This window comes from Bidens hawaiensis, unplaced genomic scaffold (genome assembly GCF_021521415.1).
Source record: "Bidens hawaiensis isolate Kalapana, Puna unplaced genomic scaffold, B.hawaiensis_p1.1 tig00024648_1, whole genome shotgun sequence".
NCBI classification, from domain to species: Eukaryota; Viridiplantae; Streptophyta; class Magnoliopsida; order Asterales; family Asteraceae; genus Bidens; species Bidens hawaiensis.
In genome coordinates, this window is record NW_027493901.1 from 712 (window position 1) to 14,708 (window position 13,997).

At 34.4% G+C, this 13,997-nt stretch overlaps 2 protein-coding genes across 2 annotated transcripts; both read right to left on the reverse strand.

Moving 5' to 3' along the window:
• Nucleotides 1-5,304: 5,304 nt before the first annotated feature.
• Nucleotides 5,305-6,430, reverse strand: LOC143569768 (pectinesterase 2-like). The gene is made up of 2 exons (XM_077055599.1): nucleotides 6,325-6,430; nucleotides 5,305-5,972 (listed from the first exon to the last, which is right to left on the reverse strand). Exons 1-2 carry the CDS (start codon nucleotides 6,428-6,430, stop codon nucleotides 5,305-5,307), a joined length of 774 nt encoding a protein of 257 aa, XP_076911714.1.
• A 34-nt stretch (nucleotides 6,431-6,464) lies between these two features.
• Nucleotides 6,465-7,028, reverse strand: LOC143569769 (putative pectinesterase/pectinesterase inhibitor 17). The gene has a single exon (XM_077055600.1). It carries the CDS (start codon nucleotides 7,026-7,028, stop codon nucleotides 6,465-6,467), a length of 564 nt encoding a protein of 187 aa, XP_076911715.1.
• Between the last annotated feature and the right edge of the window lie 6,969 nt (nucleotides 7,029-13,997).

Consider the following 13,997-nt stretch of genomic DNA (forward strand, 5'->3'; position numbering starts at 1 on the left):
ACGACCCAGCTTCTGATCACAGGTGTCATCATACAAAGCTTAAGAAATTTGTACAACTAAATCAGCCAAAAGTACAACAGTTAATGCATTAGAAAGTTGTCTTTTAATATATATAATAATTATTTAGAATTTTTTAATACATTTTAATAATTTTACAATCCTTCGCTAAATAATATTGAAGTAAATACAATACTCTTGGCCAACTAATATCAAATCAATGGGTATACCATATACATATAGTCGTGGGTAGGCCTATAAACGAGTCGAACATTCGGCAAACGACTGTGTTGTGAAGTGTTCTATGTGAAGTTCGTTTAATAAATGAACGATCATTAACAAGGAATTTCGTTCACTCAACAAAATGAATGAACACAAATGGAGATCATGGTCTTCAGTTTGGTTGGTGAATGTTTGATAATGCGTTTGTTTACTTTCATTTACGCCCGTTTAAGTTTGTTTATGTTTGTTCATTAAAGGTTTTTATTACTTTTTAATAACTTTTTAATCGTATTTCAGCCACATTAATTTTATGATTCTCTGAGGGCAATCTTGTCATGTGTAGAATTTTAATAAAAATGGGAAAGTATGTGATTAAAAGTTCGAGTTAAGTAAATATGCATTTAAAGGGTGGTGTACTAGTTATGTTTGTTGCTTCAATAACGTATACTAGTTAATTTTTTAAGGGAAAATTGGAAACAAATAATCTCACCTTTTGTGTATTGGTCGATAATAATCTCATCTTTAAAAATCACTAGTAATGGTCTCACCTTTTAACTATTTTTGTCTCACTGGTCCTCCGTTAAAAAATACTTAACGTCGTTATGTTTTTTCCCTAGTTTCGAACTGATTTTTTAGGGCTTTTGATTGGAAGAACAATATGAGTCGACTGATGTAAAACTTATTTCGAAACAGTGATTCAAATGGCTTGATTTTTGTTAATTGAAAATTCAAGCACCCGAATTGAAACATTGTTTCGTCGTTTGGATCACCATTTCGAGATAAGTTTTACATCGGTCGACTCGTATCGTTCTTCCGATCAAAAGCCCTAAAACATCGGTTTGAAACTAGGGAAAAAACATAACGACGTTAAGTATTTTTTAACGGAGGACCAGTGAGACAAAAATAGTTAAAAGGTGGGACCATTGCTAGTGATTTTTAAAGGTGGAATTATTATCGGCCAATACACAAAAGATGAGATTATTTATTTTCAATTTTCCATTTTTGAAGTGTTCTATGGGTGTTACTATGGGTGATTAGATAGCAGATATATATTATTTATTATTTATTCCTCTAATTATTATTCCTGCCTGTTTACAAACTAGTGTTCAAGCAATACAGTATGATAAAACTCGTTCAGTTTAATAATCCAATTAGTAAAATGAAAAATACAAAACCATTGAAGTTACAAAATATAAAAAAAAAAGAAACTGAATAAAATAAAATGCTTTTGAACATTTAGTTTTTGTATTAAAAAATAAGTAACTAAAGTAGGTACGCTAATGTGTACACAACTAATAATAACTTACTTTTCAACTATTAATGGAACTTGATATAGACAATAACAAACCTTGTCTTTTACAAATTTCAATTAATTATTATACAGAATAAATTTAAGTAATTCGATGACTATGTATTTACGAAACGTAGCTGAATCCCTTAACTGTAATCCCTACTCCGATGTCCTGCAAAGTTTACAGCTTCTTGAACCGTAGTAAAATTTCTTGAGTCATCTTTAGCCACCACAACGTCTAGTCGTATATTCATAGCCAAATTCGACAACTTGTGTTTGTCAATAAAATTCCATCCATTCAATGGTGGCAGATTATGAGGCCATGATAGCCACACTAATTGCTAGTGAGTCGAGTAGTAGTTCGGTTAAATTGGTAGATTTTATTGTCGGTAACATGTTGTTGGTTATCGGTCTTAAACCCTTTCCCACACATGTTGGTATAGGTTAAACTAGCACTAAGCGACATGTGGACGTCAAGTGGACTAGGAACTTCGTCGGTGTGGTCAAGGGCCATGTTCAATGTGAGCACGATCGCATCAAAGCAGTCAACACAGCTACTCTATAAGCTCTTTCCTGGAACATTTGGGTAGGCAACCTTGATCCCTTGGGCTCGTTTCAGGACCACAAGTGCTTCGTCCATGGTTGCTTGCATAGTCATAACTAGAAACTTGTTTATGGATATGGTAGTGGTGGGGATGTTACCCGTGGCAACATAGTGATGACATGATTGGTAATGTGGCGTTTGAGTGCACCACCCGTCTATGCTATGGGTGGTGGTGGTTTCACCCAAACAAAAGAAGATAAATGTTGTAATGATGAAGCATATGAAGAGAGTAACCTTCATATTGGTCATGGCCAATGTGTGTTTGGATTGTTGGATTTGTGTATTCTTGAAGCGTTATTTGTAATCCTAAAAAGATTAAAAGGTGTTAATACTTATTAATGACAAAATAACACTATCACTTTGATATCTTCTCGCATATTACATCCACATTTGCTTTTGTGCTTATTGATTTAAATCAAAGCAAATGCAATACTCCTTACCAACAAATATCAAACCACTGGCTTTAACAAACCAATGGGTATACTGTGTATCCGTGGGCTGGGCTGTAAACGAATCAAACATTCGACAAACTGGTCAACTGGAAGTTCGTTTGTTTGATAAATGAACGAACATGAATAAGAAATTCCTTTGTGTATCTCGCCTAAGTAATACTCTGAGTTAATTTGACTCACGAACTAATTTGGCTTGAGTAACTTGCTCGTTGGTTTGTTTATATTAGTTCATTTTCTAATTTACTTGTAGTTTGATAATGTATTATTTGAAATTTATTGTTTAAGACGTTTATAAAAATATGAATATATAAAATTTTTAAAACGTGAATAGGGCCACGAGCCAACTCAAGTTAAGAGTCCGAGTAGCTACAGGCTTAGTGTATTTATTCCTTTCATCAAGCACGAACCAAAAATATAGAGTAAACTAGAAGCCAGTTTGTTTAAACTATGCTAGAAGCTCTTTTTCCTGAAACATTTTGGTAGTCAGCCTCGATAGCTCGGGCTTGTTTCAGGACCACACGTGCTTCATCTATATGGCTGCTAGCACAGTCATATCTAGGAGCTGGTTTATGGATATGGTAGCGTTGGCGGTGTTACTTGTGGAAAGGTAGTGATGGCATGTTTGGTAATGTGGGGTTTGAGTGCGTCAACAGTCTATGCTACCGGTGGTGGTTTCGCCCGAACAAAAGAGGATGAATATGGTAATGAATTAATGATGAAGCATATGAGAGGGGTAACCTTCATATTGCTCATGGCCATGTGTGTTTAAATTGTTGGATGTATTTCTTGAGACGTTATTTATAATACTACAAAGGTAAAAAGGTGTTGTTACTTATCAATCAATGACAAAAGCTGTTAAAAAAAACTTATCAATGACAAAATGGCATTTTCACTTTCATATCTTGTACTGTGTCAACATTTGCTTTTGTGCTTCCAGATTTATGCTATTTTAACAACTCTATTTAGAAAATAAAGAAAAGAAAAAGCATGATTTCTATGTTTATATATTTGAAACTATTTTGAGTATCAAAAAGGTAAAGGTACAATGTTGTAACTTTCTTTAGTTTCAACTCCAAAAACTAATTTCAGAATATTAAAAAAGAAGAAAAGAAAAAGAAATCCTATATTATTATTATTATTATTATTATTATAACGCATATTAAAATTACGGTGGCGGATTGCCACCCATGATAGCAACACTAATAGCTAATGAGTTAAGTAGTAGTTCGGTTAAATTGGTAGTTATAACCGGTGGCATGGTTGTATTGGCGGTCTCAAACTCTTTCTCACACATGCTAACGCTTGTTAAGCTATCACTAATCCACGTGTAGATGTCATCTGGACTAGGTACTTCGTAGTCATAGTCAAGGATGTCGTTCAATGTGAACACAGCATTATCAAAGTAGTCAACGCAACTATGCCATAAGCTCTTTTCTGGATCCTTTGGGTAGTTGGCCTCGATACCATGGGCTTTTTTTAGGACCATACGTCCTTCGTCTATGTCTGCTTGCACAGTCATATCTAGGAACTGGTTATGGATATGGCAACGTTGGAGGTGTTTCTCTCAGCAACATAGTGATGGCATGTTTGGTAGTGTGGGGTTTGAGTGCACCACCAGTCTATGGTACCGGTGGTGGTGGTGGTGGTGGTGGTTTTGGACGAGCAAGAGAAGATTAATGTAATGATGAAGCATAGAGTAATAACTAGCTTCATGTTCATGGTTGTGTGTGTTCGGATTGTTTGATTTGTGTATTTCTTAAAACTCTATTTATAGAATACCATTATAAAGTCATTAATTACAAACAGCGTTTTGACTTTTATATTTTTTGCTTATTACATTCACATTTGTTTTTTATTTATATTGAAGTAAATGCAATACTCTTCGCCAACTAATATCAAACCAGTGGTTTTAACAAACATGCGGCTATACCGTATACATATAACATATATATCTGTGGGCATAGGCCTATAAACGAACGTACTGTTCGCTTATGTATGTCCATTAAATAAATGAATGAACATGCACAGCTAATTTCATTCAATTAACAAAATGAATGAACACGAACAGATGTCATGTTTTTCAACTGTTTGCAAACGTTCGATAATGTTTTCGTTTATCTTCGTTTACGTATGTTTAAATTTGTTTATTATTGTTCATTAAATGTTTTTATTACTTTTTAGTAACTTTTTGAATCAGATTTAAGCCAAATAATTTTATAATCCTCTCAAAGGTCAATGTTGACATTTTTAGAATTTAAAAAAAAAAATGGGAAAGTATGCAATTAAAAGTTTGAGTCGGGTGAATATGTACTTAAAAATTGTTTACTCGTTATGGTTATTGCTTCAACGTATGATGTACTAGTTATTTTTTTTAAGTTTTTATGTATGTTACTGTGGGTTAGATAATTGATATAAGTATATGATTACATATATATAATATATATTCATTCATTTAATTACTCCACATCAAATGGTATGGTGGCAAAGATAGTTTATTTTTAAAATGGTGGTCAGGGTTTGATCCTTACTACGAGTGATTTATAAATAATATATTTATAAGATTATTTTCTTCAAGCTTCAATAAAACCATAATCAATCTTAGCTATAAGATTTTGGGATATAGGTTTGTAACACTTTACTGATTTTCAAGCCCGGGTACAAAAGGCACACCGGAGTTAGGTAGCCATTCATTCCCTGCGATGAACTCATTAACGGTGAATTGTTGGGCGATATTTGGATCAGTTATCACATGATAACCTAGCCATTTGACCCTTTGGTCCAGCCTCACAACCCTTCGCGGGTTGGTAAGAAGTCAGTCTTGTTTGGTAAGACGGAATTTGACAAAGAAAATCAGTAGATGACCCTGGTCCAAAATTCCCATACTCCCCATAATAAATAGTTTCGTTGTAACCCTGATAATCAGCCCATCCTGCCGGGTCCACCAAGTCATCAAGAAAAGATTGCATAAACACGGTCTGAGCGCGGGAAACCCATGGTCTTCCTAAAAAAGCTTTTTTGTATTCTCCTATAATGGGCTTAAGATCATCTCCCGCGCGTATTTTACACCCTTGCAGTGAATATCCGCCGCTTTTATTAAGATGCTTACGGCCATTAGACGTCACAACAAACCCTCCTCCGGGACGTGGTTTCCTAAGGAAGATATCGCAATCTTGGAAAACAGCCTGACTAGCGCCGAAAATGAAATCCACAGTTCCAAAAATCTGACATTCTTTGTAAAATTGTCTGGCATTGAACGCATAAAGTGTATCTTGGTAGCCCTCAAAGCTGCAATGGTAGAGGGCTGATGTGTCGGAGCCAGAGAGGAACGCCACCGCTTGCTCAGCTTCCGCTCCCGCTGTGTTTTGAAACGTCAATCCCTTAGCAATAAATCTACGCCCCCAAACTTCTGCAACACAACATTATTTGTTCTTTAAGACAAATACAAAACTATTGAAGTTGCAGTTACAGCGTAACAAAAAAAATTTGTTCTTTAATTTATAAAAATGTATAGAAGGAAATAAATAAAACAAAATAAAAAAAAATTGAATGTTTACTTTTTATGTTCAAAAGTAAATAACTAAAGTACAGAAATAATAATAGCTTACCTTTCAACAACTAATGGAACTTAAAATTAACTATAACGATCTTTCTCCTTTTATCAAGTTTTATTTTATGTTCTGGATAAATTTAAGTAATTGAATATCTATTAAAATAACAATGGCTTAAGTTATATTGTAATCATTTGACTATGTACTTACGAAATGTGGCTGAATCCTTCAAGTCCCACACCTTGGTAGTCCCATTGTTACCACCGGAATGCTTGTTATTGGTGATGATTGTCTTACCTATTCCGTCGCCATACATAGTAATAAACTTAACATAAATCGTATATCTATTTTTAGTTTGAAATAAAGACTTGTTCTTCGTAGACTCCGGCTTTCACATAAATCGTATATCTATGACCCCATATGCGGTCTTGTCCTGCAGAGTTTACAGCTTCTTGAACCGTGGTAAAATTTCCTGAGCCTTCTTTAGCCACCACAGCGTTTGGTTGTATATTCATTGGGAAATTCGGCAACTTGTGCTTGTCTTTAAAGTTCCATCCGTGCAACGAAGGTGGATTACTACCCGTGATAACAACACTAATTGATAGTGAGTTGAGTAATAGCTCGGTTAAATTGGTAGATATTACTGCTAGCTTGTCGTTGGTTATATTAGCAATCTCAAACTCTTTCTCACACATGTCAATGTAGGTTAAACTAGCACTTAGCCATGTGTGGATGTCATCTGGGCTAGGTACTTCGTAGGTGTGGTCAAGGATCATGTTCAATGTGAACACGGTCCCATCAAAGTAGTCAATGCAAGTACGCCATAAGCTTTTTTCTGGATCGTTTGGGTAGTCGATACCTTGGGCTTGCTTAAGGACGTCACGTGCTTCGTTTGTGGCTGCTTGCACTGTCATATCTAGGAACTCGTTCATGGATATGGTGGTGGAGGTGTTACTCGTTGCAATGTAGTGATTGCATGTTTGGTAGTGTGGGGTCTGAGTGCACCACTAGTCTATGCTACCGGTGGTGGTGGTTTCACCCGAGCAAAAGAAGATGAATGTTGTAATGATGAAGCATATGAAGAGAGTAATCTTCATATTGATCATGGCCATGTGTGTTTGAATTGTTGGATTTGTGTATTTCTTGAAGCTCTATTTATAATACTAGAAAGGTGTTATTATTAATGACAAAATGATGCTTTAACTTTGATATCTTCTCGCATATTACATCCACATTAGCTTTTGTGCTTGTATATTTATGTTGAAGTAAATGCAATACTCATCACCAACTAATATCAAACCAATGGTTTTAACAAAACAAAGGGTATACTATATAACCGTGGGTAATGTTGTAACCGGACTAAGGTACAACAAACTATACATGAACTGTTCGACTGAAAGTTCATTCATTTAATAGAAACGAACATGAACAAAGAATTTCGTTCATGCAGCTCATTTGTATAATGCTCAAGTTAATTTTACTCACGTGCTGATTTGGCTTGGGTAACTTGCTCGTTGTTTCATTTATATTAGTTCCTTTTCTAATTTACTAGTAGTTTTGTTAGCTTGTTGGCTAGCTCGTGCAATAAATAAAAAAGATTTGCGTTATTGATATTGTATTGTTTGAAATTTGTTGTTTAAGACATTTTTACGAGTAAAAACTTACAAAACTATTAAAATTTAAATGGTGTCACGAGCTAACTCAAGTTAACAGTTGTAATTCATGATTGGACCATGCGACACTTCGTTATTAGATGATGATGTGGTAAGTTTATATTGTAGTTTTGAAACAATGTTTTCGAAAATCACGGGCATAGTCGTTACCATTTACTCAACCTTAACACTTTTGACAATCGACACTAACTAATACTAAAATTATAAACTATTGGCCGGTATACGCTACGACATTTATGCAAAATTTATTAGTTTGTTAACAAATTCAAAATGTGATCGGTCATTGGAAAGAAAGTATAAAGTGTCACACCCCAACCTAAGGCGGAAATGTCGGGGCGTGAGCATGATTGCTCATAGCTCGAGGTAACTATCATGCAATAATTGTGACGATATCTAATAATTAATTCATTCCAAAAATAACCAAATAATATCCAAAAATAGTAATTTAATTTCCAAACAATAATCCATGACAAAATAGAAATAATCCAAATTATAACTTAAATAAAGTGTTTCTTGAAATGGCCTAAGGTCTCAATCTAGCATTCTAATACTCCAAGTCTTCAGTTTAAACGATAACCTGTATATACATAAAAAATACAATAGTTTTGTCAACAAAAAATGTTGAGTGAGCATGCCATTAATTTTGCAATGATATATATAAATGAAAAGTAGCAAAACGCAAGTAAAGCGGTAAATAAACCAAACCAATGAGCAAATAAGTGTCAAGTGAACCATTGCCAAGCGAATCAGTCGCCGGGTAAAACTAGACGGTCGTATGATCATACTATATTGAGAATATGGTGGACCTCTTCGAATGCACAAATTAAACAAGTAATCAATTTAGCAACTAGGTCTAGCAATTCACACACAATACCACATTTTCTAATGTTAAGATATGTATAATATGAAATATTATAAGTACGTATACGCCCCCAAAACTTTTGAAAATATGTGAATACGGGGGAATGACAAAACTCACATATGATGCCTCTAGAACTCGTGACTCTTTTGGGCGAATGTCAGGTCGTTTTTGGGCATCAAATGCACCTGGGAATTTAACCAAACTAAACATTAATGAAATCCTTGGAAGGGGGAAAAAGAATCAATGAAATCGGAGTTCGTTTGATACCTTAAACAGGATGACAAAGTAAAAGTATCACTGCAGTGTCGGTTCTTGCGCAGTATTGACTTTAAGTAGATTTGAAGGTCTAAAACTTGATAAAATGAAGTGAGGTCGGTGTTAATCTTTCAGGAGGAGATTGAAGGTTAATATAGAAAAAGAATAAAGTCATTTAGTTGAATTTGGAGTGAGATATGGGTCTTCAAAGTTGACTTTCAGCTGCTGGTAGAATCTAGGATAGAGATAGTGAAAGATTTGGTATATTTTGTAGATGTTGGAGTGGAGTGTAAGGTTGTCCAAGATATTGAAGAGTCCAAGAAGTTGACTTCTGGATTTTTTTTTTTTTTTTTTTTTTTTTTTTTGAAACAACAAATTTTTTCACCTAAAATCCCTCTAACCTTGCACTTGCAAGGATTTGAACCCACCACCTCCACTTTAAAAGGTGGACACCATACCACTAGACCATTAGGTCATGGGTACTTCTGGATATCTTTGCAAGATTTGAACTATCTTTGTTAAGTCAACTATCATCTAAAAGGTAAATAGATAAAGAAAAAGAAATGTAGGAAGGAAATGGTTTTGCAACTTTAAAATGTTATTACTAGATACTTGGAATTGCATATGTTATTTAGTAGAGAATCCAAGGGGTTATATTTTTAGGAGAGTTGGAAGTTATCTCAAGAATTGGATAAAAAAATGTATGACTTATATGTGTGTGCATATCTCGACAGATTAAGGAAAAAGGAAGCACGTATATTGTGTTTTAATATGTCTATAATTATGTCATACAAATATGATTTAATTTTGTTAGCTTTTAAAAATATATGGATTTTACTAGGTTATACATGCACTTTTGTAGTATAAATAAAGAATAAACATTAAATAAATCATGGATGGCTGAAAGTGAATACTTATAATTGCAAAATTTTATTAAAGATTAGGATCTGAAAGATGTTCGTACAATGGCAAAATGAAAACAGACGAATATGGTAAAAACCCAAAATGTTACATAAAGCCCCTTTATAATCCTACTAGGTGATGGGTGGGTGCGAGTTGTAGGCCGAGGGGTACCTCGGGTACTCCAAGAATACGGACGCCACCCCCCTCATTTCCATTTCCAGGATGTCGCAACGGGTGTTGCCGTTGTCAAAAGAAGATCAACGTGGTGAGTTGTTTCCGGTTTGTATTGAAGAAGAAGAGTATGGTCGGTTTATTTTTTGTTTTTTAGTGTATGCGTTGTCCAATATATATTTAGTTAATTTAATGTTAACATTTAACATAAATTAAAGTTATTACATAATATTGTTACAAAATTAAAACTTTATTGCCTATATATGTGACTTTAATCCTCCACTTGTGGCCTAGTGGTAAAAGGCTTGGGTTCTTCAATGCAGACTCAAGTTCGAATCCCACTTATGTCACATTTGGGTGGATATTGGCAATGAAGGATTTGAGCTAGGCCTTGTGCAAAGGTTGTCAGTTCGAATCCTGAGTCCACCCGGGTTTTCGTCTCACCGTGTGTTATGCCAGAGAGTTCTGCTCTTGTGGTGGCACAACGGCTGCCAAATGGCTGTCGGCCCCATAGTTTCCCGGGGGAACGTCCAAGCCAAACTCTGAAGCCAGCGTGGGCCCGGTTAAGACAACATAGTCTGACCAGAGTGGGGGCATCGAGGCTCTCCAAATTTGGAGGGTGCGGTAGCCTAAATATAAGAAAGTCGTCGTTCTAAAAAAAATACGGGACTTTAAAGTTTAATACCTAATATTGTTACTTTAGGTAAACGTCAGGGACCAACAACGTAACTATGTCTAAATTATAACTTTTTTTCTATAAATAAAGATATATATATATATATATATATATATATATATATATATATATATTAACTAAATGTATAATCTATAATTTAGTTTTAGCTATATCAAAATGCTTAACTAAATGTATAATTTAATTTTAGTTAAAAAAAGAAAGAAAAGAAAAATAGTTTAAGGTACTCAAAGGAGGGGGTCACCACTTATGATAGTTTATAGGTCGGTCTTAATGTAGTTTAATTGGCATGTAATCCTATATTATTATGCATAAAAAATGATAATTCTATATGATTGATTTATTATGCATTAAAAATGATAGTTTTGAAATCCTATTGCAACACTATTTACATGTTGTATTTTAAGTTTCAGTAATTACATAATTAAACTCACATACTTATTTTTACATACTACACGTTATTTTTCATTTAGTTAGTTTCACGATTAACTCCACAACATTTTATTACGATAACCCTCAAGTTCCAATAAGTTAGCCAAAATAACCCTCAAAAACCAATACTATAACAAACCAAACCGAGACCAACAGACTTCCCATCACGTCTCCATCGCAACACGCATGCTTAAAACAACTGGTTAACTATTAAAGCCAGTGTTCACGGTCCAGTTTTCGCGGTTTTTATGTCAAAACGTGAACCAAACCGTTGAACTCTTAAGCCGAACCGTTAGTAACGGGTTGGTTCCGGTTTGTTTTCATGGTTTGGACTTTTATAAAAAAAATCCAAATTAGTTTATCATATTCTATGGTATAGTTCTCAACCTCTCGTTAGTTTACAAAATTTAACTAACACCAACATATTTTTAGGTTCTCATATAAAATATTTGAAAGGCCTATTAACGTTTTTGCGTGTTTGAATTTGGGTTGAGCCCATTTTTCTTTGTTTACTCAACATTTAGTAATGCATATAAAGTTATAAACACAATAATAATAATTATTTAATTATGTCCCGTAACATATTTGTTTTGACACACATATATAATATATAAAATATTCAAAAAATATATATAATTAAAGCTTCCGGTTTTATACGGTTGGTTGTCGGTACAAACCGTAAACCAAACCGTTCATTACGGTTTGAAAATTTTCAAACCAACCAACTGAAAGTTAAGAAAGAAAACCAACTATGAAACCAAACCGACCGGTTTGGACGGTTTCGCGGTGTCGAACCAAACCACAAACACCTCTAATTAAAGGGCAGCTTGGCCCAAATCATAAAACTTACTAAGCTGACCTTGGTTAAAGCCCAACTTAAAAACCTCCACCAAATTCATAAACGTGAAAATTGAGTCCCTACAGTCATGTTGGTCCAGTATCCAGTCATGACTCATGATATTATTATTGAAGTCGCAAAAGTTTCACTGCAAATTAAATTCAAGTACCAAACATCGATGTTTCTGTTGCATTTAGTGGTTCTATTCAAAGCGTTTAACCTTTCTATAAGCTTTTTATAAGCTTTTGGATATTATCAATATTTTGTTATAATGTGTTAGTTTACATAGAAGATTTTATTTTTATAAATAAATTTTCAAAGAAATTAACTTTTTCTGCAGTTTAAAACGTGAAATTTGTATATATATATATTTTGAATGGCTCCACCGCAACGCACATATCATAGATACTTTTTCTTTCTGAATGGTCAACAAATCCTTCAAATGGGCTACTGGCTAAATTCATCACATCGGGATACACTCACATTCCGATCCGGGAAAACCCTCACCTAAGGCAAATGCCAGTGAACACTCGCCCGAAGACACGACAGTGTGGTGAGATAAAACCCGTTCAGTTCATAGATCCAATTAGTGAGTCACCTACCCGTCTAGTCTCTCATTATCACATGGTACCGCCGAAACTAAATGGTGGGAGCATAAATCGAACCTAGGTCACATGAAACATCAAGTATCTTCCTTACCATTCCATCACAAGCTCATAGACCTTGCTTATAATTTATCAAACGGTAACACTTTTGATAATTTACACTAATTAAATACCGGTTATAAAATCTAAATCTAAACAAATTAATAAAGTCTTCGGTGTAGACCACTAGCTTGGTCTAATGGCAAAGATGTGTGTAGGGTTGTAAACGAACCGAACGAACACGAACAAGGCCTTGTTCATGTTCGTTCGTTAACTAAATAATGTGTTCACGAATACTTATCGAACGAGATTTTATGTTCGTGTTCGTTCATTAAGGAAACTAATGTGTTCACGAACGATTCACGAACACAAACGAACACAAATAAAATTGGCAGAGCCTAGAGATTGAGACCGATGTATTCATCAATGTGAATAATGAAAGCCTGTAAACAAATCGAATGAACACGAACAACCCTTGTTCGTGTTCCTTGTTCGTGTTCATTCGATTTGTTTACAGGCTTTCATTATTCACGTTGATGAATTTAAAAGAACACGGACACTTAATCTAACAAATATTTATGTTCATGTTCATTTATTTAAAAATGGACATTTGTGTTCGTTTGTTTAAAATCTAAACTAACATAATTGAATAAAGATAAACGAACATGTATGAACAAACGTAAATGAACACAAATATAACGAACTTAAATGAACACAAATTAACAAATATAAAACCTTTAAATAAATGACATATCCAGATAATATTTAATTATGGTCTATTAATATTAATACATAAATGAATATAAATAAACAGACATAAACGAACTTTCCGCCGAACGGTTCACGATAGTTCACCGAACGTTCGGTTCGTTTACAGGCCTAGATGTGTGGCTTACAACATTGGCGTAGCTTAGTTGGGCCACCCCTGTCGTAAATTTATCATTTTTCAACCGAAAATTTTTATTATGCAACCGGCCCCCTCCGTTTTTTTTGCGTTAGGTAAATTTATCCTTTTTCAGCCGAAAGTTTTTATAAATTGTATAAATGTACTTGTTTTCGGTCGAAATCTTGAGTTCAGCCCCCTCTCGTTATGAGTTTTTATTTTACATATTAAGTCAGGCCCCCTTGACGCATATGTCCAAGCTTCGCCACTGGCTTACAATAAAATGGTTATGAGTATTTTCGATATTCTTATCGATCAGATTTGAGCTCTAGTCTCACTATAGACGTGGGATAATACAAGTGGAAAAAAAAGACTTTAGCTGTTAAAAAAAAAATTCATAAGAGGGGGTTTTTCTTAAATATTGATTTTTCTCCTGAGTTGATGGCTTGGTGGTGGATATAATCGCGTGATACCACCAGTGACACGATGATACTCCAGTGGCATGTGAGTGTAAAAAAAAAATAAACT

Bases quoted from the DNA above. Each gene is read 5' to 3' on its own strand.
- LOC143569768 (XM_077055599.1), bottom strand. From the start codon at position 6,430: ATGTATGGCGACGGAATAGGTAAGACAATCATCACCAATAACAAGCAT. The intron at 5,973-6,324 runs GTAAGTACATAG...GTTGTGTTGCAG, and splicing joins GAAGGATTCAGCCACATTTC to AAGTTTGGGGGCGTAGATTT.
- LOC143569769 (XM_077055600.1), bottom strand. From the start codon at position 7,028: ATGACAGTGCAAGCAGCCACAAACGAAGCACGTGACGTCCTTAAGCAA.